The following is a 24666-nucleotide window of genomic DNA, read 5'->3' on the forward strand; positions in this document are numbered from 1 at the left end:
CATCATGTCTCACAAAGAGGAAGAGTTACTTACATTTCAGCTTCTTTTCTGCCACAAGGTAGAAGACTGACAATTAAAAAAAAAATACACAGCTTTTAACTATAAACACCTTTTGAACTATTCTTTTAAAAAAAAAGTAAAAAAACCCTTAACAAATCAATCTAATGTCAGACAGGAAGATATATAAACATTTCAGCTTATGTATTTCAGATGGTCTTTGGTAGACTACCAGTGGCAGGACTACAGGAACTTCCAGTATGTATATGTCTCCCTGCTGATTTATACAAGGAAGAAAGATAACCAAAGTTAAGAAGATACTTTAGTAATACCAGCCATGCTTCAGGAACTATACTCAACACGGTTATCTAGCTGAAGGTAACTCACATTAACTTTTGCATATTTCTGCAACACCCTCCTCGGCGTGGCAGCTGGAACACTACCCCTCACCCAAGGTCAGAAGGCAAAGTAAACAGGTCCTTGCACAAGATTCCTATGTACAGCGCAGAGGAAAGTTAGAGAAAAATAATACATTAAGAACCCTTTATACATCTATATTCTTCCACTTATTCTCAGGCATACAGACTCTGCTTCAGCTCTCCTGGAAGGAAGCGTGGCACACCAGGCCCACTTCAACAAAATAAACTTCCCATCCCAGGCAGAGGGGGCCAGCACTCAGCTGGGGAAGCACCCAGACACTACAGAAAACGTTACAAAGCGCCTTGAGTAGTCTGCTCTTTCCACAGTACTGTGAAGGAAAAAACAGGGTAAGTGTCAAGAATGGTGATAAACTGCAGTAGTTAGATTAAACATTTATTTTTCATATATTCACAAAATCTTCACAAAAGTATTGAAACTCAAAAAGGAATTAGACTTGAGTCAAATACAGAGATGAAATGTACAAGACAAATGAGCAGGCAAACTAAAAGGTCTTGAAAGTATTTTACTTCAGATTGAAAAACGAACAGTTCAACTGTTCTGTTTAAATAAAGATTTGCAAGATATACAGTATTTTATGAATACAATGCTGGTCATTTGAGGCAATGTAAAATACCTCAATTTTTCCTTCATGCTTTTTTTTTTTTCTTTTTTTTTTTTTTCTTTTTTTTTCTTTTAGAAAGATACTGTTTACCAAAAAGAAACTTGAGCAGTCCAGGAAAAGCTATTTTCCATTAAATTTATGAAAACCATAAATTGAGGCAAACCTAAGATTCCCAATGGAATCAAGATTATCTTCCCGCTACCACCACCTTAAAATTATCACATGCTTATTGGAACACTAATATCTGCACCCTAAGAGTACATTTGCTTTCAACGATGAGGGTGATTCTTTTAAAAACACTTCAGTGTGGTAAATGCGATACAGATCTTTGCAAGTATTAAGTTTTGGAACAGTTTTGCTAATAGCAGCTAACAATACTGGATTAATATAATTTATAAATAATTGTTCCCTAAGCGGTGAACATAAGTCTACACATTCACAATAATCTAAAACAAAATAAATACTGTGATTATGCATAATGTGGTACAACTTTTACTAGTTTCTATGAACAAAAGCTCAACATCTTGTTGATAAAATTATCTGATCAAATTAAAATATGAATCTAAAAATTTAAAAAAAAAATTGTCAAATTAACATCACTTAAGCTTAGTGTTTGAGTAAATGTTATGTCTTTGCATAATTTTGGAATATATATATTTTTTCCTTTTTGAAGTAAAACACTTTAACACATTGAAAATGTTTATTAATTTAAGTGATGACATCAGTTCTGGTCTTATTTTAGCATTATTTTACTTTAAAAATCATTGCACTCATTAGTGCCCATTAAAGGTCAGGTTGGTCTGTAGTATTCTGTAAATGTATACCAAAAAAAATTTCTAAAAGCTAACAGTACTTTTTATAAAAGCATCATCTCCAGAACAGCTGCATTAAATACAGCCATATATGCCGAGTACAGACTTTCCTCTTTAAAGAAACATATGAAAGTAAATGCCACTTAACTTTCTACCATTGAAGTGTCCCAACTCCTGTTCCAAGCTATGCCTGTGGGTGTAATTACACATTTAATTCACATTCATGGCATCAAAGTTACTGCAACCTAGACCTGTAATGTGAGTGAACCAGACAAATGTGGAGTTTAAATTAAATGATAACTAGGTCAATGAAGAAATACTATGAGATATGAAAGGTTTGGGTCTTTAAGGCAATACAAAATATATTTCATTATCTGAAGTTGTTTTGGTTTTTTTAAATAATTAAGTGTAAATATAAAAATGCCTAAGAGGGGAGTGAGAAAAAAATATTTTAATCGTAAAATTTACTTAAAGCTTCAACAGTTATCATCTCCTACAGGAGTTAGCAAAAATATAAAAGACAAAAAAACCCAGACCTGGAAGGGGGAGGGAAGGCACAAACAAAGAGGCATGGGATTAAAGCAGCCCAGGAATGCAAACATCTGTAACAAATTGAGTGTTTGTTTTTTTAAAACCAAAAAAAAAAAAAAAAGAAGAAAACAATCACCACCATCAACCAAACAAAAACCCCCCAAGTGGCTTTATATTTCTTTAAAAAAAATAAAGGGTTGGGAGAGACCACTAAGGGGAAGAAGAGAAGGATGCAACTATAAAACCCCATTGCCTGAAATGATGGCACTCTAGAAAACAAGGTGAAGGTTACTTCTCCGAGATGACGAGCTCAGTGTCTACACAAAGCACATGTACACTTTATACAAATGAAAAACTTCATTTGCCACCATAAACCTTTCTTTCAGAGGAACAGCTTTTGCAGATCAAATGTTCTATTAAATCTTTTAAATGCCAAGAAAAGAAATTCTGAACAATGTAACTAGTAACGTCTCTTTATATGGATGTTAAGATGACAATTCAGATTATTTTCCAAACTAATCCTGAGAAAAATTTATGTTTACAATTTAAACAGTAATGTTATGTAAAAAGTATTAACAAATCCACTATTACAAATGTCAGTTTTCCTATATGGTCATCTATATATACACAATAAAATGGTAAGTATATGCAAAAATAATAAAAAAAATCATGCACAAATTACTTTCACCTTTAAAGGCTGGGTTTCCCTCAAAATACAATTTTTTGCTTTTTTTTTTCCTATTTTTTTGTGTTTTATTTGTTTGTTACCACCCCCTAGACACACTGAGTACTACCTCTACAGGTCAGCATGAGCTGATGGGAAATACATTTATTTTACATTCAAGCTTTTATATCCTAAATGACCCTGTTGTAGCATATGACTTATCAAATGAGCAGCCTTTTTCCTCTTTTTTTAAAAATTTTTTTCTTTTTAAATTTTTTTCTTTTTTTTTTTCCTTTTTTTTTTTTTTTTTTTTTTTTTTGCAGTGATCAATCTTCATGATCCGTTCCGTGGCGAGCTGGGAAAAAAAAATGCAGTTGCTAATCAATGTCTGAACAGTCTGAAGCTCCAGAAGAGATCCAAGGAGTCACTATCAAACTATCCTGTAGCATGAGATCATTGCACACAGAAGAACAGTCATAAAATAGGCAACTATCTACAGAGGTCTGAAAGGGCCACATCCCTCTTATGTTTCCTCTTTTTGCCGTGGAAAAACTGATGGTGTGATTTGCTGCCTTGATGTTGTTTGTTTGTGACTGAGGTACCGTGGCTTGAGTTTGTTGGACCTTGGAAGCCTTTGTTAGAAGAGCGAAATAACCGTGCAGATCCATGCTGTAAAAGAAGGAGAACATGGTAAATCATTACTAAAAAGAAAAAAGTGTGGCAATTACACAACCCTATTTCTGGATAATGAAGACATTAACTCATGAAAGCGGTACACCTGAAAAAATTGATATGGCAAAAGATAGGCCATTGCTAGACAGCAGCACAGTACCATGAACCTTTCACTTTGGTGGCTGCAAACAATGTTCATCTCTAGACCCAAAACCATGCAGGTCAAGGGAGAAGAGCAGAGCACTTTGAATTTTGGAAAGGGTAGAACTGTTCTGTCGCTCCCATTTTGAGACCATCAAAAAAGTGTTTTACAGAAACGTAAGTCCATAATCCAAGATGACAAATGAAGATTGCTCAAGTCTCATCTTCTGTGCAAATTTAAGACAACATTCTTTTAATACCAGGACTAATTTTATATGACATCTTTTTACAGACGTAGAGTTATCTCAGATCGTGCATATTCACATTCCAGCACCAGAATTAGCTCTGCGTAGTAACACAAACACACGTTTGTGGTATATCCCAAGGTCTAGTTTGTAAACTGTCTCATTACTCGCTAGAGATAGATCGTCAGCAAATAGGAAGCAAGTCTTCAGAATCATTTTTCAGAAATAATATTCTAGAAGATTCCAGACTATTTTTCATACATAAAAGAAGTCCTAAATTCTGAAAAAGTATAAAAATTTAAACTGCATATATCCAAAGTATATTGTATATAGAGGCATATAATATTTCCAGATTACTGAGGTGTCACAGAAGCATTCCCCAACATGAGAAATCCCCTAAATGCATAAGCTCTGGCAGGTCTTATCATAAAGGAATTTGTCTTTAGGGGGAAATGAGAGTGGATTTCATGTATCAGCAAGGAATCTTCATCTTCCTTAATGAAAGACAGTTCAGCAAGTATCAACAGCTAACAGAGCAGCCAGTCATAGTTTTAAACATAGATTTTTGCTGTTTTTCACTAAGTGTAGGCAAGTCTTATTACTTCCCAAATTCTGCAGTAAAGACTGGACTGACATGCTTTTTGCAAAAAGGAAATGGCTGCAACACAGCTGTATGTTTCTGGCAAATCTAGATTTCCCAAAATGAAGTCAATCCAATTTCATCTGTTTTAAGGCTGGGAAAGCCACTATTGCAAACACACCTGTGTAAGTTAAACAGAGAACCCGGTGATTTTAGATATGATCAGTGCTCAAAGCTTTTTAGTGGGGTAAAGGGGAGGTGAAAAACGCAGTGTTTCCTTTCCAGGACAAGCTACCCTTCCATGGAGGACACGTGTAATATTCAAATAATCTATACAGTTGTTGTTTTCAAACATTTCACAAACCTGAGATTTGTTCGTGTTGCTGGATGTATTGGCTGTTTGGCTATTTTGTGTTTTCCCACTTGACTGGGAGGATTCCAGTGACACTTCTTGTGACCCCACTCTGCTTGTGGTAGACTGACGACAACTCAATTGTTTAGAGGTTTTGCAAGGTGTTCCATCAGAATCCTTCAGGAAAATGTAAAGTATTAGTGAGTTTTTCCTTAAGAGTAAGTGAGTTTTTCTCAATCCCTTAAAAATAAAGCTAGCAGTGCACAAAACATAAAACGTGATTATTTTATTAGATATTAAAATTCTTTCAATCCAGAAATCTTAGTGAATAAACCAGACAGATTTAAAAATGTTTTGATGCATGATTCTGATTTTGGGATTTGCCTTTTATTTTTTAAATAGAATTCCCAGGGGCTTTTTAAGGCTTTTTTTTTTTTTTTTTTAAAGCATATGGCTTAGGACCAGTCTTTTTTTTTGTAATAGTTTTTGCAGAGAAAAGGGGGCTATGTAACTTTGTATCTATTGTATTCACTTTCTACAGGTGTTGAGTCAAAAACACTGCAAATTACATGTGTAGAAATTGCATAAGAGTTAACATCTTATGCAAGTTACGATTCTGGATGAAGTATCTAACTAGGATTACGAGCTTTCAAAATGTATTCTGTGGCAATACAAATCAGGAAAAAAAACAAAAAAAAATTGAAAAAGCAAAATCAGAAAACCTCCAGTACTTACTACATCACTAGAACTGGACAGTGTAGACGATGATGATGATAAAGGACCTGATGAAGAATTTGAAGAATGTTTACTAAGTGTTTCTGAAGTTTTATTTCTAGGTTTCCCCAGTGCTTCATTCTCTTCAGCAAGATTATTGTTGCATTTGTCTAGCTGTTGAGTATCTACTATCAAGGTTACTCCATTACCTATTAAGAACAAAACAGAAGCATCACCACATATGAACTGCTAAAATATGTTGCCTTTTTTTTTTTTTAATATACCCACTCAGTTATTACGTATCTACTACATCCAGCAGGACATGTACAGACATCTGCACACATACATACTTTGAATACATGCAGACGCAGGCGTGCATGTGTCTGTGTGTATGTACTGCACGCAGCAAGCCAACACCTCGCAGAGGGTGTGGTGGTTTCCTGCCAAGATCCATTCATCCACTATGAAAACCACCAAGCATTACCCACAGTTCAAGATGGAAATTAGAGAGATAAGATGTGAAAAAAGGTAGTAGCAAAGTTCAGGTGTGCTGCTTAATAAGATTGTTTCATGCCACATTTCAACAGTACGCAAATACATAGGTTTAAATTCTGTTCCTATACGGCCAATACTCAGCAACTCCCATTTAATTTTGTGGGAGCTGCCAGGGGCGTAAGAACTCCAAGTAAGTCTGGCTGCTTTGTATGACATCCTACACTGAAATTACAAGATACAGAACTCTCGTATCTCAGTAACTTCTACCCTATTAAAAAGCCAAAAGAATCGGAACTTAAATCTAAACTAAATCTACAATATGACCACTGTAACTGTCGCCATTATCTTCTTGATACAGGGTTATTTTTATTTTTTAATTACCTTTTTATCTCACATAAGACAGGAGTTACCTCTGATTTATGTAATATGCACTTGTTGCCCCACTAACTGTATTTGCATATAGAGTTTAATACATGCATCACAATAGGTAGCTAAACATTACTCTGGAGCTTGCAGCACTGAACCGTGGCTGTCTGCCATAGCAGTGGTATGGCAGTGCTACAAAGCTCTACAGACTGATAATGGCCCAGAAGCATATTCAGTTTACAAGGACAGTGAGGGAAGTCACTAACAAAAGCTTTAAAAACAAATAAACAAAATCCCAACCCAGCCTAAAGACTACGTAGTTGCGTCATCTTCTCCAATTAATGCCTACCAAGAGAAAACTTCTAGTAGGCAACAGTTTAAAATCAACTGGAGAGTATTGAAATTAATACTAATGTGAAAACTTCCAGCCAGCAGATATACCAACTGAAGTCAGAAGATGGGCAACGAAAATAAAGATGATTTTAAAGGACATTTTCAGCAAGTTCTCTGGCTAGATTTTGTGTGTTTCCATTTGTTAGAAACAAGAATTATGATTGATATTGCAGCATTTTCCTGATTAAAAGACTTACTCCACTTATATGGTCATCCTGGTTTAAATATTGTTTCCATACACATACAATATGTTCAACTTTAAAATGAAAAATAGAAGAACAAGAGGGTAAGGATTTAGATTTAAACTAGCATTCCTAGTAATTCTTTTTAAAATCTTGTCTACATTGAAAGGACAAAGGAAGTGTGACAGAAACAACACATGTAATCTAAATTGGAAGTTTTTCAAAAGTCTCCCTTTGCAAGCCAGCACTCTTTACAGACCTCTATGCTGACCAAATCTATCACAATAGAATAAAGATGTGGTATAGCCTTTTCACTCTTGTACGAAATCTAAATCTTCTGGATGAGAACAGAAGAAAAAGACCATCACTACTGAGCAAGAAAGTAAAATCATATGAAGATGCACACATTGCCTTATGTGAGGCAAAAGCAACAACATCTGTATGATCAAAATATGCAGGAAGTTTCCCACTATCAGCCATGCTTAGTCAAAACTTACCATTACATGAAGACTCTGTCCTGCTTTGCATTCCCCACTGCTTTGATATCCAGTCTCTGTACGTGGCCACTTCTTGCGTTACTCTAATTATTCTACCTAATATACTGTAAACAGGGAAAAAAAAAAGTCACAATTAATTTTTAGACACACAAAAATGTAAGCAATTAATGTCTGAGATTTAGACTCATAAAATTTACCTTTCTGTTTCGTTGTTAGGATAATATTTAGCTATTGGGGAAACTGCATGGCTCAAAACAACATAGGCATAATCAAAAGCCTGTTTCACTTGCATGGCACCATAGGAACTCCTCCCAACATCATTACCTTAAAATAAGAATATAATTAAATAAATAAATAAGATTGAAACTGTGGTTATCTCCTTTCAGAAAGGAGACAGTAATATTTTTTTTAAATTGCCCTTAAGTCTCAACTCACTGCAGGTACCTGTTGTAGAATAGGATTAGTGAAGCATAAATATTTGAAAGAGCTTAAAATACCTATAGATATTTACATGCACAGAAGCCCAAAACGGCAATTCTCTGGGTAGAAGTGCAATACATGAAGAAAAAAAAATAACACCCTGTACTGCATATATTAGACATAGAACAGTACTGTCCTGGATCACATTTTTCTAGATCAGAAGTATGTTAACTCTCTTCTATGAGCAGCACTTGACTCACCATTTCAGAAGCCACCCATTCAAGTCAACAATCAACCTTAACGTTAAAGGTAACAGTACAGAATGAAATCACTACATATTTCACAGAATCAAAAAGGAGAGAGTGCATAAAAGTGTATGTACATTATAAAGCACAACTGTGACACAGGCAAGCACAAGCTTGCAAGGCACAACGCATACACACAGGTCCCTCCAGCCCACGCTCAGGCCCACGCTGCTGTAGCTACCAGAGAGCGCGCAGCGGTCGTTCGGCGGTGTGCCCTCTCACAGCCTACCTCTGGACTGCAGGACAGGCCTGCTCCTGGCTCACACGGTACCTTTTGCTAGGAACGTGCCTTAAAGAAAACCATGGTGTTCTGAGTGCATCTTGTGTTCGTAGACATGAATGGGGTGTTTCCGTTTGGTTTTTGGTGGTCATTCTATGCTATTCTCAAACTCCTCTGGATTAAGCATTCCCCTAACTTTTTTCTTAGTCAATATGTTAAAGCTTGGTTTATGAGGATACCTGGCTGTAACGGATCTTCAATATACAGCATTGATGGTCTGTAGCCATCCAGCATGCTTTTTTGCACTTCATCCTTGGCAACATAAGAGCCACCATCCTTTATTCGGATTCCAGTCTTCAGATAATTGAAGTGACGTCCGTACAATTCAAAAAACTCTATTAAAAGAACACCGTAGTTGGCATTGGGCATACAGGCATCTTCCCTGGGATGCAGCTATTAAGAAGAGAGAAAAAAAAATTTTCTTAAGACTTCGTTTCAAGTGCCTTTAAGTGCCTTTTCTTTTTCATAGCAAACCTGTCTAAATACAATAATAATAAAACATTATATATAAAGCAAACGTGTCTAAATAAAGTATTTTCCCTTGATAAAGCGGTTTTGCATCTTTAAAACAAGATGCTACCAAAACTTTTATAAACTAATTACCTCTTAAAAATAAGGCTGTAAAGTATTAATGTTTTTGTATTTGAACTTTCAGTTCCGTAAGTGAACTTCCAGCACTAATGGCTGGATTCTTGTAAAAAAGCAAAGATACTTGCACTTCACAAACCTGGGTTTGCAATACAAATACAGGCTTCTGATGTGCACAGCTATACAAGCGATCCCCTCTAGTGTTAAGTATGCAGCCTGAGAGATTAAGAACAAAACCAATGCATAATTGTAACAGATAAAAAACATCACTTCTTTTTTTGCATGAGCAAAAGGAAATGCTGTTAGTCAATATAAGAAAAAATTGGGGTTGGGAGAGATTTTGGTTTCTTTCAAAAAGATATGCCTGTTGCCTTCATTTCTTTTGCAGGCAACTGCAATAGCACTCAGTAAACATCAAGCTTCAGTTCAAGGCTCATGTTTAAAAGTAACTACAAATTGGAAAACTACAGACATACACAGACACACACACAGAGTTATACAATAACATTTAGTACAAGAACAAGACTGATAAAACCACAACTCATCTATTTCATATTTCTACAATATTTTTCTCCCCCAGGCACAACAATATAGATTTAGCTCATACATTTTGTTCTTAGACACATTTATTTGATACCAGCTTAAAAACCTAGACAAACAAGCAAAATTTCATTGTATTCATTAAAGCACATACAGGGTGTGTGACCTGGAAAAGAAGTATTATAAAGGACAGCTGCATCTAAGCCTAACCTATGTAGCTTGTTCCAAATAAGTTACACAACAGTCATGTTATTTTACCATGAGTGACACATGTGCCTGGTACTGACACACCAACTGATGTTCCAAACATCTCTAATACCAAAAGCACCAGTATAGGAGAAAAAACAGAAGACAGGTGGGATGTGTCTATTTTTAAATGAAAAGGGGGTGCAAAACCACACACAAAATAGCGTAAGTGATTAAATTTAAGGATTGATTAAATTCCTCCTTAATGTAATGTCCTTTTGCACCAATGGCATCAACAGATTTCATTAAGCTTACCTGAAGGAAACTGACAGCCATTAAAAAAAGACTATAAGAACCGATTCCACCTGTAAATACTTCATTAAGGTCCCTCTGCAACAGGAACTGTTTCAATACTAAAACTAGATACGGTAACACAGGATATTTCTGAAAGAGAAAAACAAAGGTATTAGGATACTGTGATGCATATATACAACTGATGCTAAGAAAGCATATTGAAGCTATCTGTTATATTAAGCCTCAAAGCTAACTTATTATTTTTAGTAATGGGGAGAAGCCAAGTCCTCTGCCTGTGATCAATACAGTTATTTTACCTCTTCAACTCTGGTGGCAGATATTAACAATAGAAAAAAGTTACTACCTCATAAAATTGCTTTTTTCATACAAGTGAAAAGGAAAGCAAAGGAAAAACTATGGAGATATCCACATCTGTAACAAAATCTTCCTGCTACAACTAACATGGTCTCCCAAAGCAGACCGTGACATCTGTCCTGCAAGTACTTCAGATGCCCAGAGTTCAAAACAGTTCTTCAAAATTACTACACCCAGACAACATTTTCAGAGGAGTCAAATACTTACCTTTGGGTAACTGGTCCTTCAATAGGTCTGTCCGCATGGATTCCCTTAGAGGCGTGCATACACCGCACGTGCAGAGAACATGGACCTTTTGGACAGCAGTGGAGGCTGGGGCTACGCCTGCACTCTGTACACCCCCTCACTGGGGCGGGGGCGAAAGAGGCTCAATAATATCACTCCTTTTATCAACACAGAGCTAAAATGTTCCTTAGTGTCAGAGAAGAGATGTGGATCATGGTATCTGTGATCGCAAAAGATTAAAGGGAAAGAAGAATTTCTCCAAGAACTTCTCTGTACGAGTCTTACGATGAGTGCTGGGAGCCCTATTTAACTGAAGATCCCAAGATCACTTTTTTGAACTATTAATAACTTGCTGAAGCGTTGAGTATCAGGATATACCAAAATTCAAAGACAGGATTTTTCTCAGGGAACTGCAAACCCTTAATTAAGGCTTCAGCTGCCTTAAGACTATCTAAATAAACTGGATGAAGATAAATAGGCATTTCCAAGGGTAATACTGAACACAACACCTCAGTTAGGTATTCAAAGTTACATGGAACAAACTAAGACCCAAGAGAATGCCCTGCAAGTGCTTTACAGAGAGATCCTCAGAAACACCAATGAAGTCACTTGGCAAGTCCACATCAAGTTTTCTCCAAGTTAAACAAACGACGCTCCACTTTAGCACAGCCATTACCTGCCATGTGTCAGGGCCAATGCCACCTTTTCCCTGTCACACCAGGCTCAGCTGCCCATGCTCTAGGCCAGCTCTGGTGTGGCACAGATGCCCGGCCTTGGCTTGGGCTGCTGGGAGAACAGCCCTGTGGGAAAGCACCATGTGGGAAGCCTCATTGGGAGTCCCTCCACTTCGCTCAGAAGCTGCTTTTCATCTCCGCGGTTCCCCTTGGTGCCTGTCCGAGCCATGCTGCCAGGTGCTGACGCTGGCCCTGACCCTGATCCCAACCACTGACCTGGAGTCCTCAGCCTCAACCTCCTCACTGGGGAACCCCTCTGCCAGCTGCTGGCTGGACTGTGATCTGACCCCGACTCCTGTCACCAGACTTGCTCTGCTCTTCAGGCTGGGGTACCCCAGGGCTGCACCCCGGTGGACAAGGGCCCTGCCCTGTGCCTGCCCAGCTGCCACACGCAGCTCCCACTCTCTCTCTGGGGGCACAGCCCACTCTTGCTATGCCCTGACCCGAAGCCAAAGCCGCCTCTCTAAAGGGTTACAAATAACCCAGGCAACAGGAACATGCTAACACTTTTTTCTTTTTTTAAGCACACAAAAATGCCTACAGGCTCTGAAAAGAAGACCACTTCCTACCTTGAAATTAATCAGCACATAGGCAATTCTAGACAAGTATGCAGGGCTTTACAGACTTACCTAAAAATAAATTCGTATGTGGAGTGTAACAGAAATGCAGCCTGTGTTGTGGCAGAAAACCAAATATGGGCTGCCTGTCCACCACATGCAATGCAGCAATGCACAGGATGTAAAAACTGAAGTTAGCTACCAAATTCCAGGTAGACATCTTACAACAGAGAATCTGGGCATCTTTCCCCAACAAGGAGCTACATAGCACAAAACTATCAGTCTTGATTTAGCAGCAAAGGGTTGGCCAACGCAATGGATGCCTGTTCACCAGCTAGATGCTGAGAGGAGAAAGGTCTCCGGACCCACCCCACCCTCTTACTCCGAAGGCAGGTGCAAGCAGCCTCACCAACACAAGCTTTAAGCAGTTATATAAACACACCAGTGAGACTACACAGACAAGAACTCCAACTATTCTACTGAAACTAAGGTCAGAGACTTTTCTCCTGTGTCCTAGTACAGGTTAAAGAAATAAGGCACTGTAAAAGCAAACTGAGCTACTTTCATACTTGCTACTAAACATACATAAAGGAACTGAAGATTAACAAGTTGAAGGCCATACATTCATCAGCAATTGAAAATTCCCCCAAATTTAGAAGACTTCTTGCAACTCAAAGACATTATTAAAGCAGATATACATGATTTCTAACCCTTTTGACTGAAAGTGCTTGCTTTATTCAGATTTATGGAGTTTTCTGAAGGAGTTTTACTCGTATAGCTCTTGAAATACTTTGATTCTCTTGCTATCCATTAGTTTGGTTAAAAATACAAAGCAATTAGTAGTAAAACAGTAATACCTAAGCACTTAAGTGAGACTAAACTGCACTTCATCTCCCTGCACAGAACATGAAAATCCCCCAAAAATTTTCTACTGCTGTTATGAGACATTTACTACGAGTGCCCAATGCACTGAACAGTGGAAGGGAAGGAAAGGAAAACAGTGTCATGATACTTCAAAACTTTAAAAATAAAACTGCATTAATCCTAACAAAATGATCCCACATATTAAGCAAAAGTAACTGTAATGTATCTATGACACAGGTATTAGTGAATCCCTGAATAATAACTTACTAAATTTATCTTATTCTACTTAATTAGCATTTGTATGCTGAAACAATATTCAATCTAGAAAAGATTATTTCTACTTTCTCAGAAATGTGTGGTTATTGCTGATTTTAAGTTCAAGCAACCACAGTTGGAAGAGTAGAACATTTAAGACATGTATTAGTGCATTTTCCTTAGTCATGTACCATTATAACTTCTCCATACTTTGTACATTTTATCTTCATGCCTTTTAGGGCAATATAGCTAAAACCTAAGAACATCACACAGTAGTATCAGAGAACAAAAAATAACAAGAGTGAAAGCGTATCTCTAGTAAGGATGCAGTCAAAGTAAAACAGAAAATCAAATTAAGTCATCATATATTCAGCTCTATAGTTCTATTATAGTGTTGTCTAACCTTGATAAAATCTTTGATGAGCTGGGCTGCTTTAACCCCGTTCTGTACATTAAAGCTTATATCAACTTTTACTTCAGTGAAGGAATCTGTCAGTTTAATAATAGGTACCTGCAAAAGAAAGACAGATTAAGTCAATACAGATTTCCAAGACACATTTGGTTTCATTCATACTTAAATGCACCAGTAAAACTGAAACATTTTATGAATTTGTAGAGAGGAGGTAGACAGAAAAAACACGACTCCTGTCTATTTATGAACTCACTCTCCTTGCCAATCACTTTACATAAACTTTGTTTTTCTAACTCATAAATGCTATTTTCAATTTACTATCCTGTTTACAGAACTTAACACTTCATCTCTACAGTGATAATTTTAAATTGTTTTTAGTCCATTCCTGGTGCAGAAGCATAGTTCTAGTGGGAAAAGCAAACACCAGAGGGAGACAAACGCTTAAGAAATAAATATAAATAGTAATAGATACTCTTAAGAAAAGACACTCCTGTGTCATTGTGGGTCATTGATTCCTCATCACAATTATCTTCAAACAAGAACTGCAAGATATTGAGAGCACTCTGACATATCTGCACCCGAGTGGTTTTCAGATTACCTTTCTCTACTAATAATAGCCATCAATTAGACACCTGTTTAAACCCCCAACACTCTTACATACTCTTACAATTAGCAAAAAGTAGGAAGTTATAATGGAATTAATCCTATCCTGTTCAAGACATACCATTACATACTTATACAAGGCTGTACTTACTACTTCTATGTGAAATGTAGTATGTCTGCTTACTTGCAATAAGAAAAAATAAAGAATTTATTTATGTACAAACTCAGTCCATAAATTCACAAGTCTAATCACATTAATTCAAAACAATGACTAGTATAACCTCACTTAAAAGCAAGTGTATGTTGTACAGTATGGAAAATCAGATTACTTTCCCCAACAGAAATACAATTCTGTTGGAGCACCATCAATTATCTTGCCAGTAATAAAAACTGTACTAAATAAAAAGGTTCTATTGGTTCTATTCCAAATTTATATATAAAATAGTTTCTGTTTATGAAAATCCACCCTTTTAACTAAGATCCTCCTTTGATTAGAAATTTAGCTTACAACAAGGAAATACCCTCTTCCCTCAAACTTACAGTTGCTTTATCTAAAACCTTTACTGAGTTTTCATCTGCTACATTGTGCTTTCTAAGAGCTTCTTCCAGGGTCCAAAGAGGTAATGTCTCCCATTTTCCAAACACAACTAAATCAATATCACTGAAATGGAAAGAAAAAATAGATTTATTCAAATTAAAAGACCAATACACTTAGAAGATAAAACAACTGACACCCACACATAACTAGAAGAAAGCTGACAGAATGCAGCTTAACCAAATAATTTATTCTTAATTTTCTGAGGAAAGGGGTGGGGATGAACTCTTACACTTGGGGAAATACAGAACATTTCAGGTTACCAAGGGGAGGGGACAGATACACACAAATCAATTGGGCTGCAAAGCCCAAGATCAGTCTCCTCAGGCCACACTGTCAGCAGAGAGGGATCAGCTTCTTCAGAGTGATTCAGAGCAAGAAATTAACTTGCTGTGAATCACCACTTTTGCGCTGTATTAATCAGTAATGCCGATTTAACAGCCTGTCACTGAAAGGGAAAGTTCTGTTCCCCATCCTCTACTCCCTGTCTCCTCCTTTGCTCTAGGTCTGGTGTTTGTCTAATCCACAGCAAATCAACTCAACATATTAATGGGCCTGTCAGAAACCAACTCCCCCTCCACTCCCTTAAAAATCCCAAAAACATTCTGGGGTAATTTCCTGCCTCTTTGCATCTCAGAGTTGGTTTTCTGGGTGATCAGAGCACCAGTGGGCACATGGTAAGCAGCTGGCCTGTAGCGCCAAGAACAGGGACCAGGGAAGGAGGGAAGAAAATGTGGCAACTTTGACTTCAGGAAGCAACAAGCTATTGAATAAGATCAAACCATCTAATTAACTTCACTCATTAACTCAGCTCCTTGAAGAGATGTCTCCATCCCGCTACACTTCCTCCCAATGCACATACCCATTCATTTGACTACACCAAGAGCTGACACCCTAGTTCAATGCCTAAACTCAAATTCAAAAGGTGACTGGTGTCCAAATTGAAGCCAGTGAAGGTACTGTGAGATCCGGAGCTTCTTCCTTTTTGCTCCCCAACAACTTCTTTCATTTCCTCCGCTTTGTTGGGGACCAAAGGAGGTGAGCATATAACCCTATAGTTATACTAGCAGGCCACTTCAGTGATATGGAAAACTGTATAACAGAAAACACCAAAAAATTTAGGAATACTTCCCCCACGCACCCCCCAGATTCTACAGGTCTGCTGATTCATGAACAACACTCCTTTAACAATCTCAAAGAAACTACATCTGTATTAGATGAAATATCTCTTGCCGACAAGCAGTGTTGGCAGCAGGCAAGTTCAGCAGCAGTTCAGCTGCATACCATTCAGCTGACAAGGGCAGGCAGCACTCAGCCAGTTTCAGAAAACTGTGTTTGTTCAAAACTTGCTTGGAGAGCAGGAAATGCTGCTGGACACTTCTCCTCTAAACTAAGTTAGTGTTAAACCCACTACTGATGCTGGCAGTTAACAATGGGAGACGTTTTTCTGATGCACACCAAGAGAGAAAAGCAGCTCTGTTGTCACCTTGAGTATACATATTGCCTGCAAAATAATACAGAGATCCAGCAGCTAAACAACCGTGTGCCCAAACCTTCAATATCAGCTCAAGTAAAAGGATATTAGGCAAATTTTAACACAGAGTAACAGAATTAAAAACACACTGTAGGTCTTTCTGAATCCCAGAACCTGCAATCTAAATAAACTATAGTTATTGACAGGTAGGGAAAACCTAGGGACAAAGGGAAGCTTTGACAGAAGGCAACAGTGGATTAATTACCAACACACAAGTGCTAGTTATTTTGCAAGTTTGGCAAGTACTGCCACAGGAAGGTTTTTTGTGAGTTTATATACTGTATTCAAAGTATTTGCATTTGTTCTCCCCCAAAAACTCAGGTGAAACAAATATGGGTGAAAGGCAGTATATGAAATCAAGTGGACAACAGCAAAGCGAAGTTTTTACATCAGTTTCAAAACAATCAAGCAAATATACTAAAGAACTATTGCTATCAGTCAAGTGGATAGGAATAGCTCACTTGCATTATCATCATCCAACCAAGCTTAATCAAACCTATTTAAAAATCAATGAAAACAAGGCCAAGAACAAGGCCAAATGTGAAAACAATGCATATTCATACACCTTACTTCTGACTTTCCAAACAGAAACTGAGCAATTCAGCTTTTCTGAAACTCCTTAGACAAAAGCAGATACTAAAGCATCTGACAGATGCTTTCTTTTTCAAAAAGTGATGGGACGACAACTCGGGTATCCATCACTTGCAGTCAGTACTAGACATTAATTCGTCATGTTTCCAAAGCACAGAAATCAATTCAAGTGTTAACCTCAGACTTACGCTATTTAAATGTGTTTATCCCCTGCAGCCATTTAAGCCTTTCATACTATTTCTATTTAATTGCCAAAAATACTTACAATTTCTACACAGAAGATATGAGTGTCATTGAACAATGACTTTTCTTTATGAAAACTAGTAATAAATTTGGAATAGGCAGATGTTGACTATTGTACAGATTTCACAAAAAGACAAAAAAACAATTTTGTATGTAATCTTTTCTCTTCAGCGCTAACATTATCATCAACAAGGTAGCATTAAATGTTTCAATTTCATAGCCTATGGAAATAAAACACAGTTTTTCTTTTAAGGCCACCTTCTTATTTTGGTTCAGTCATTTAATGAAGCCAAATCACAAAATAAGCCCTTTCTGACAACATGGTAATTCAAATCTTATACTGATACACGCAAAATCTATACAGACACATGTATTATAGTTAATAGTTTTAATTACTATATTTCTGTACACTTTGCAGAGTACTAATACCTTAACACTTCCTTAATATAACAAGTATATACACAATTAACACAGAAATTCAGAGATCAGACAATTCACTACAGGGGTACAGGTTCTACAGTCTATCTGTACTGAATATACACTGAAAAATTACTAACCTTGTAGGTAAATATAAACCAGTTTTAAAACTTCCAAATATCTGCACCTGAAACACAAGAACAGGATATATGAAAACAAATTTTAAGGTTTCAGAAGACGAGCAAGTTCTATTGAGTTGCTTGTAAAGGCTGGTTATTGCTACCCTCCATTGGTAGATTTTGGTATTGCAAACAGGCACATCTGAACAGAAGCACTCTTCTCTGTTAAAGCATTTACATCTTCAGTGTAGTATAAATGGCTAATCTTCACTGCTATCAACCACAAAACATTAATAACTTTGGTTATTACCCACAAAACATTAATAACTTTGACTTTTCTATTACAAAACCCTCTTTGTAATGTACAAATTTTCACCATGACCAAATGGGGCAAAAACCCATAAATCAACAGGTTTTAAAACACTTAATAATGATAAAACATAAAAAACCCACCCCATTATCAGTTCAACTTATTTTTTGCTTTCATATCTCAAAGTATACCCTTCAGTTTTTAAACACATTTTCTGAGTTTAATATATTTCTGTTGCTTTGTCTATTTAAAAAAAAATTAAATCACAATCCATTTTTTTCTGAATTACAGAGCAAGTAGCACAACTGTTTATTTCTGCTTAAAAAACAAACAAAAAAAGTTTCAGAAAGTTTCACATCCCACAGATTTAGTTTATTGTGCTGGATTTTTACTAGTACTGGAGGTTTAAATGATCAGCTTTCCATTGTAAGCTGTCCGAAACCATGTTCTCATTAACTGAGCCAAGCCTTGCAGAGAGGTCGGACTCATGCACTAAGTCTCAAAGGGGGACTGGTGAGACTTCAAAGTAAAAATATATACACATTTGAACTAATTTTCAACCAGACAGTCTTCTGGTGTGTTTCCTGGAGCCACCTTACAGACTTGCGTGTTCTGCTTTAATATATTTCACATGCTAGCTTGATTGCCACCTATTTGTATGTCAATTGACCCACTGTCTATGTTCTTCCCCTCTGGGATAAGAAAAAGAGGGAGATGGAAAAACATGATGTTTTACAAGTAAATGTCTTGATACTTTAGTAGACTAAGAAGCAGTATGAGTGCTTCCTGTTGATTATTTTAGATCACTCTTTTTACCCTCTCACCCCCAACAAAAAGCACATACTGGCAGTAAATTTAATGTTGAAAGTTCATAGCTTTTCAAACTAGAAAAGATGGCAAGAAATGCCACAGAACTAGCGTCAGTTTTGTACTAGATCTTCATAAAAGCATAAAGGCATCACAAAGCTAAGAATGTAATAATAATTACTATTTCTAATTCAGGATAATAATGAAAGGTTTTTATTTTGGGGTTCAGTCAAACCAGGATTTATTTAGCCACCAAAACCATCTGAAAAGTGCTTCTGCACAAGAAAACAATCACAGGTTCGGAAAAAATTAAATGTGCTTTCACACTATCAAACAAAATAGTATGTTCAGCTGAACAGCAAAGAGAGCCTTTACAGAACAAACAATCCTTGAAAGTATTCATAAACTTACTGATACAACATATATGACCTTTACCAAAAGGAATGAGACAACATCTGCTGTTGTATAATAATTTGGAGTATGAGAAACATAAATTATTATAAAAGAAACCCACACCCACACTTCAATCCCTCTTTCATCAAATCTGGAAAGATGGAAGAGGAAGAGTGGGGAAATTGGAACAGAAATTTTAAAGAATTTTGATTTATTATTGAATCAGTATTCAAACTGCTGAAGCTCTGTAGCCATGTATATATTTAAAACATCCCAAATACAGGACACTATTATGACTTGAGAGGTATGAGCATTAGTTTTTGTGGTGTGCCAACACTGCTAAATATGGTTTTATTCTGTGTGGACAGAGATTTGCATTCATAAGATAACTTAAGACTTCACAGTACTGTAATGGACTCCTCCTACTCCTGTATGTTATTGTTCCTATTTATCCTGCATTTCTGTGGACTTGTTCATATTAAATTCCAAAGTTCCTGAAGGAGCTTTAATTACGGTGTGTCCAAATATGTCCTCACAATGCACAACAGAACTTGGAAATCCACAAAAGCTTGGAAATTCCTTACTACCAAAATCCCTCCATCAAAACAAAAAAATCTATCCGTGGACAATTTAAATTTCCCCTTCTTCTACAACATTAGGTAGAATTTTCTGAAGTCTGTCAAACTAAATAGAGTTCATCTTTCTACTTCCCTTCCCAATGACAGTATTTTCGTAACTGAAGTGCGTGAAGTATGCAACATTACTTCTTTTCAGATCTACGAGGCCACTAATACTCAGACATGAAGCTGAGGACATTATGACAAACGTATCCTAAATTCCACTGTATAAGTCCTTACTTTTTCAATTGTCAAATTTCCATATTCAACTGGTCAAAAAACTTTGTCTTAAAATGCTTTCATTTAATGTTTTGGGTTGTTCAGTTTCAGTGTAATTAAAGCCTTTCTTATGGTCAGAGCCTTGTTGATGCCAAGAACAGTTCTCACTTACTAGGAATGTTTCCTTCTAAGCACATTCCCTTGAGTAAGAGAGCAAATGACACAATTGCTTACTTCTATAAATAAAGTAACAGTTTAGGATACCTAGTTTTATCCCCCTCCATCTGCTTTTTCAGGCTTTTCCCAAGTGGAACAGGAAGGGGGGGGGGGGGGGGGGGGAAGTATGTGCACAGACACATTCCATGCTGTCTCTATACATTTAGATTCATGAAGCCTGATCTTCCTTTTCTTGGTATCTGATTTTTATAGAGTATGTCTTACCTACATGCTTAGTGAGAAACTACAAACTAAATGTGTATGTTTAACTTACAAGTTTATTTTAGCTGGATTTGCTGCATCTATGACTCAAAATGAACAGCTTAAACATTAACTTATTGCTTTACACTACAGCTAAAGCTGAGGACATTGGACCAGATAATACTCCACCTTCTCAGAGCATGTACTCAAAACTTAAATCTTACAAGTAGCTAAACCAACACAGAGTTCCAAAAGGTTAGTGATTAACTCAAACGACTGAAAAATTACAAAAAAAGACTGTCCAAGTTGAACACAGTTGAGTTCAGCAGTTCAGTTCCTAAGCAGATCTGTAAAGTATTAGAAAAATAACATTACAACAATTTCCAGATTATAACCTGGTGTGCTGTTGTCACCATTCAGTTCCCTTCTAGCCTTCAGAAAACAGAAGGGCATACAAGAGGAGAATTCTTCCCTGACATAACAACAGCAGACAAAATGCAGAGTTAGGCTTTGAAGAGCAGTTACTGACTTAAGGAAAAGGAACTGGCATGCTCTTGCCCTCTAACATTTTCAAGAACAGTGAAGACAGTCAGTCATGGCAGTTTTAACTGGCACTAATTGGAAAGTGAACTTTAGTTTTCAAGTACATGGTGTGTGCTTTCTCTCAGTCACATTACAGCTAAGCCCAGTGGTCAGCTGTCACTTGTGGTAGGGCTTCTAATTTGCTTCACCTTCTTAAACAGATTATGGCTACAAAAACCAGTTTCAGTAGCTTAAAGACTTATTTTCTCAAGGCCTCAAAGTCATGTATGTATAAATAAAAAATATTTTTAATACAAAAGACCTAATTTTTACAGATCAAGTCTGTCCTGCAAACAGAGTTATCTCTGGAAGCACTAAGTTCTTGTGCCCCAGTTAAAGTGTCAGTGGTAACAAAGAAAGATCCCCTGGTAATAAATCCATTCACCCCATTACACTGGTTATGTCTGCAGCACACAAATTTGTCCAGGAAATAGTGGCATCTTCTCTAGCCTGAAGCAGTCAGTTATTCTGGTGAAATCCCCTCCTACAAGACTTTGGCAGGGTCTATCACAGTAAGCACTGTTTCATACCCGCACTGTTTCCTATACCATTGCCTGTCAGACAGGCAGTCCATTGCTCCTGCTCTTGACGAGGGTCTACAACACTGTTGCAGTGGGTTAGAGAAGAGCTATACACCACCTGTGAGATATGCTGAAATCTCTTACACAGCTCCCCTGGATTGGTTTTGCTCAAAGAGAAAATTACCAGACACATGTAGTACTGACTCTATGAACTCCCTGTAACTGTGCAAAGGCAAATCAGTGAGTGGAGCGTGCTCCTTCCATATTATACATCCCTAATATGTTGTCCATAACAACATGAACCACCTTGAAAATGAGAGTGTATTTACACACAAACCCACATACATATAGCCTATACAGAATTTCTATTGTCATATTCTGCCGATTTCTAAAAACACATTCCATAAAACAGGTTAAGAAGATCTAAAATGAACAGTGGGTTTAAGTCACTCATGTCAAAACACTATCTTTTACCATGGCAGGATCAAAGAGCATTCCTTATACTAAAGATTCTGCTGTCTGAATTTGGTTTGCTATTCTGGCTAACAAGTCCTTATTTTCAGCTACTGTTATCTACAGATAGATGACCACAGCTACAAATCTGCGTTCTGAAAATGAACACCATGTTAGTAGAGGGATACAATTAAACTAGATTCAGTTATGCTGAAAATCCAACTGTGTCCCCATAAAACCATCTTGAGATCTAAAAGCAAATCTCTGGCTTCTCTTTAATTCAACTTTCATTAAAAAAAAAAAAAAGCACAGCTCTGCATAGGAGAAACTCTTGTTTTCACTGAATGAAATACTAGCAAAAACCCATCTTCAGTGGAAAGAGGCATAGGAGATTTTAATCTCCGCACAGATCTACAGACCTGTTTGTTCCTGTACAAAAAAATGGTTCCTTTAAATTTGTAAGATATGTCAATTTAGTTTAACTGCCCATTAAAAATAGCATGTTCTACATAACGTGGCATTGCTGGCATTCCACCTTAATAGATTTATTCAAGACCATGGGTCTTTGGACTAGAAGCCATGGTACTAGTGAAGCTATGAGTTTCAGAAGATTGGTTTTTTGAACACAGTACTTTACACAAGCATGCATGCATGCCTGATATGTTCCCATTAATCTTAGTAAATAAATGTTAACGAGACTAAATATTGCCACAACTTATGCCCTTTCTTTGACTACTGTAACTCTAGCTTGTCTTTGTTCCTACGTATGATAGAAAACTTTACCTGTATTATTCTAGAAATAAAGATCACCTCTCTCATTTGACCAGAAATCATTTGGGTTTTTTTTTAATATGGAAAAATAAACAGTATTTTCATTATCCAATACTTCACAAGGTAAACAGGCACAAGATGTTGCTTTTATATATTAACGAATAGAACAGTGTCCTACTCACATCTGCATTAGGCCAGAGCTCTTTTATAACGTTTTCTATCCTGTTCACCACTTCCATCCGCATTCTCTCTTCTTCAGGTCTGGGAGACATATACTTATAAAAGTCAATGATTTCTTCATGAAGACTAAGAAAGAAAGAAAAAAAACAAACAACCAGAAAGTCAGGAAAAAACCCACAGGAGAATGAAATAGCAACTACTCTAATCAAACATGCTTTTTAAGCTCCTAGTTATCTATTTAGTTAAGGGGCAGTTTAAGCGTAGCATGCAATTAAAAAAAGTCCAGATTCACAACACTTAGTAATGTTTAGTGTCATGTTAGTTTCTTATGCCATAGGTCAATATTGCACTGCATTTGCTAGAAGTGTGGAAGCAGATCTAAATCCAAACACCTTCAATTCATACTGAAAGTCACACTCCGTATTTTAATGCCAGCCTAACACAGAAATGGTTCAGTCTTCAACTACAAACGCAGCTGTGAGCTCCGAGTACACACTTTGAAAAAATTTAAACAGGTTTTCAGCCAACGCTTCCTAGTCAGCCCCTTGGCACCAGCTAGGGAGTTTCAGGCATCAGGCTGTATTCAGTACCAAGCTTTTAAAAAGTTGATAGTAATTGTGTCAGTACTAGAGCTAGAAAAACTGCTTCTTTTACTGCTTAGAGAAGACTCATAAACTAAATATGCACTCTCTCCCCATAACAAGAAAATAAGTAGCACACACACTGCAGTGGTGGCTCAGAGGAATAAGTGATTGACAGACAGTTAACCATATTACTTGTGCTTCTCACAGTCAGTAAGTTATGTTTAGATTGCCTGTGATTAGAGCTGAAATTAGAATGTACATACAGTGCCACAAATTTCTATGCTTCTGTAATATCATAAACACATTGTCTTGACTAACAACGTATTTAAAAAAAACACGAAACAACTCTCCAATTCCAGCCACAGAATAGCTAAATTATCTTCATTTGTCTCCTGCAATGACCATTATAGTAATAGCTAGTTATTTTTTAAAAATGTATTCTTTCTAGTTACCAAGTACAACTGCATCTCTCCTTAAAGCTCTGAGGGACCATCAGAAGAGAGCAATTTATTAAGAGCAAGCCCTTAGATGAGATGTGGAATCTAATACTTCCCCACTGCACATACACTTAAATAAATCAAATGTTAATAACTGGAAGTTGTATACACGTGTCAACAAAACACATTAAAATATCTGAAAGTTGTATTTAACAGAGTCAAGGTAATGACAGAACTCAAACCATCTGCGTTATGTTCTTCAATACTGCAGCATTATGAACAACACAAGCTTCTTTCTCTCAGAGACAAGGGAATAAAATATTTACATTACTTTTCACTGAGCATTTATTGGAATTTCCTCCCCCCCACGGTTAGGGAAATAGTCATAAAAGCCTAGCAACTTGTGGCCATCACCACAGCTCTCTATAGCTAATGCAAAGAGAAAAACTCCTCTGACAGAGTTCCTCCAAAGGGAGATCCAGACAGACACCCAATTTAGCTGTTCTAAATCAACCTTCGGAGAAGCTTCTCCTCCTTTGACACCTACAGTGGGAG

General features: G+C 36.9%; 1 protein-coding gene across 1 annotated transcript in view; it reads right to left on the reverse strand.

Moving 5' to 3' along the window:
* Positions 1 to 797: 797 nt before the first annotated feature.
* The window catches only part of TENT4B (terminal nucleotidyltransferase 4B), a 45975-nt gene continuing 22106 nt past the window's right edge, over positions 798 to 24666 (reverse strand). The window contains exons 2-12 of the mRNA XM_074882147.1: positions 23093 to 23216; positions 17842 to 17888; positions 14862 to 14982; positions 13710 to 13817; positions 10318 to 10446; positions 8868 to 9081; positions 7881 to 8007; positions 7684 to 7787; positions 5772 to 5959; positions 5049 to 5213; positions 798 to 3715 (exon numbers count right to left, since the gene is read on the reverse strand). Of these exons, the coding sequence (XP_074738248.1) occupies positions 3536 to 3715; positions 5049 to 5213; positions 5772 to 5959; positions 7684 to 7787; positions 7881 to 8007; positions 8868 to 9081; positions 10318 to 10446; positions 13710 to 13817; positions 14862 to 14982; positions 17842 to 17888; positions 23093 to 23216 (1507 nt within the window). The 3' untranslated portion in view covers positions 798 to 3535. The remainder of the gene's footprint in view (positions 3716 to 5048; positions 5214 to 5771; positions 5960 to 7683; positions 7788 to 7880; positions 8008 to 8867; positions 9082 to 10317; positions 10447 to 13709; positions 13818 to 14861; positions 14983 to 17841; positions 17889 to 23092; positions 23217 to 24666) is intronic.

This window comes from Strix uralensis, chromosome 12, assembly GCF_047716275.1.
Source record: "Strix uralensis isolate ZFMK-TIS-50842 chromosome 12, bStrUra1, whole genome shotgun sequence".
Classification (NCBI taxonomy): domain Eukaryota; kingdom Metazoa; phylum Chordata; class Aves; order Strigiformes; family Strigidae; genus Strix; species Strix uralensis.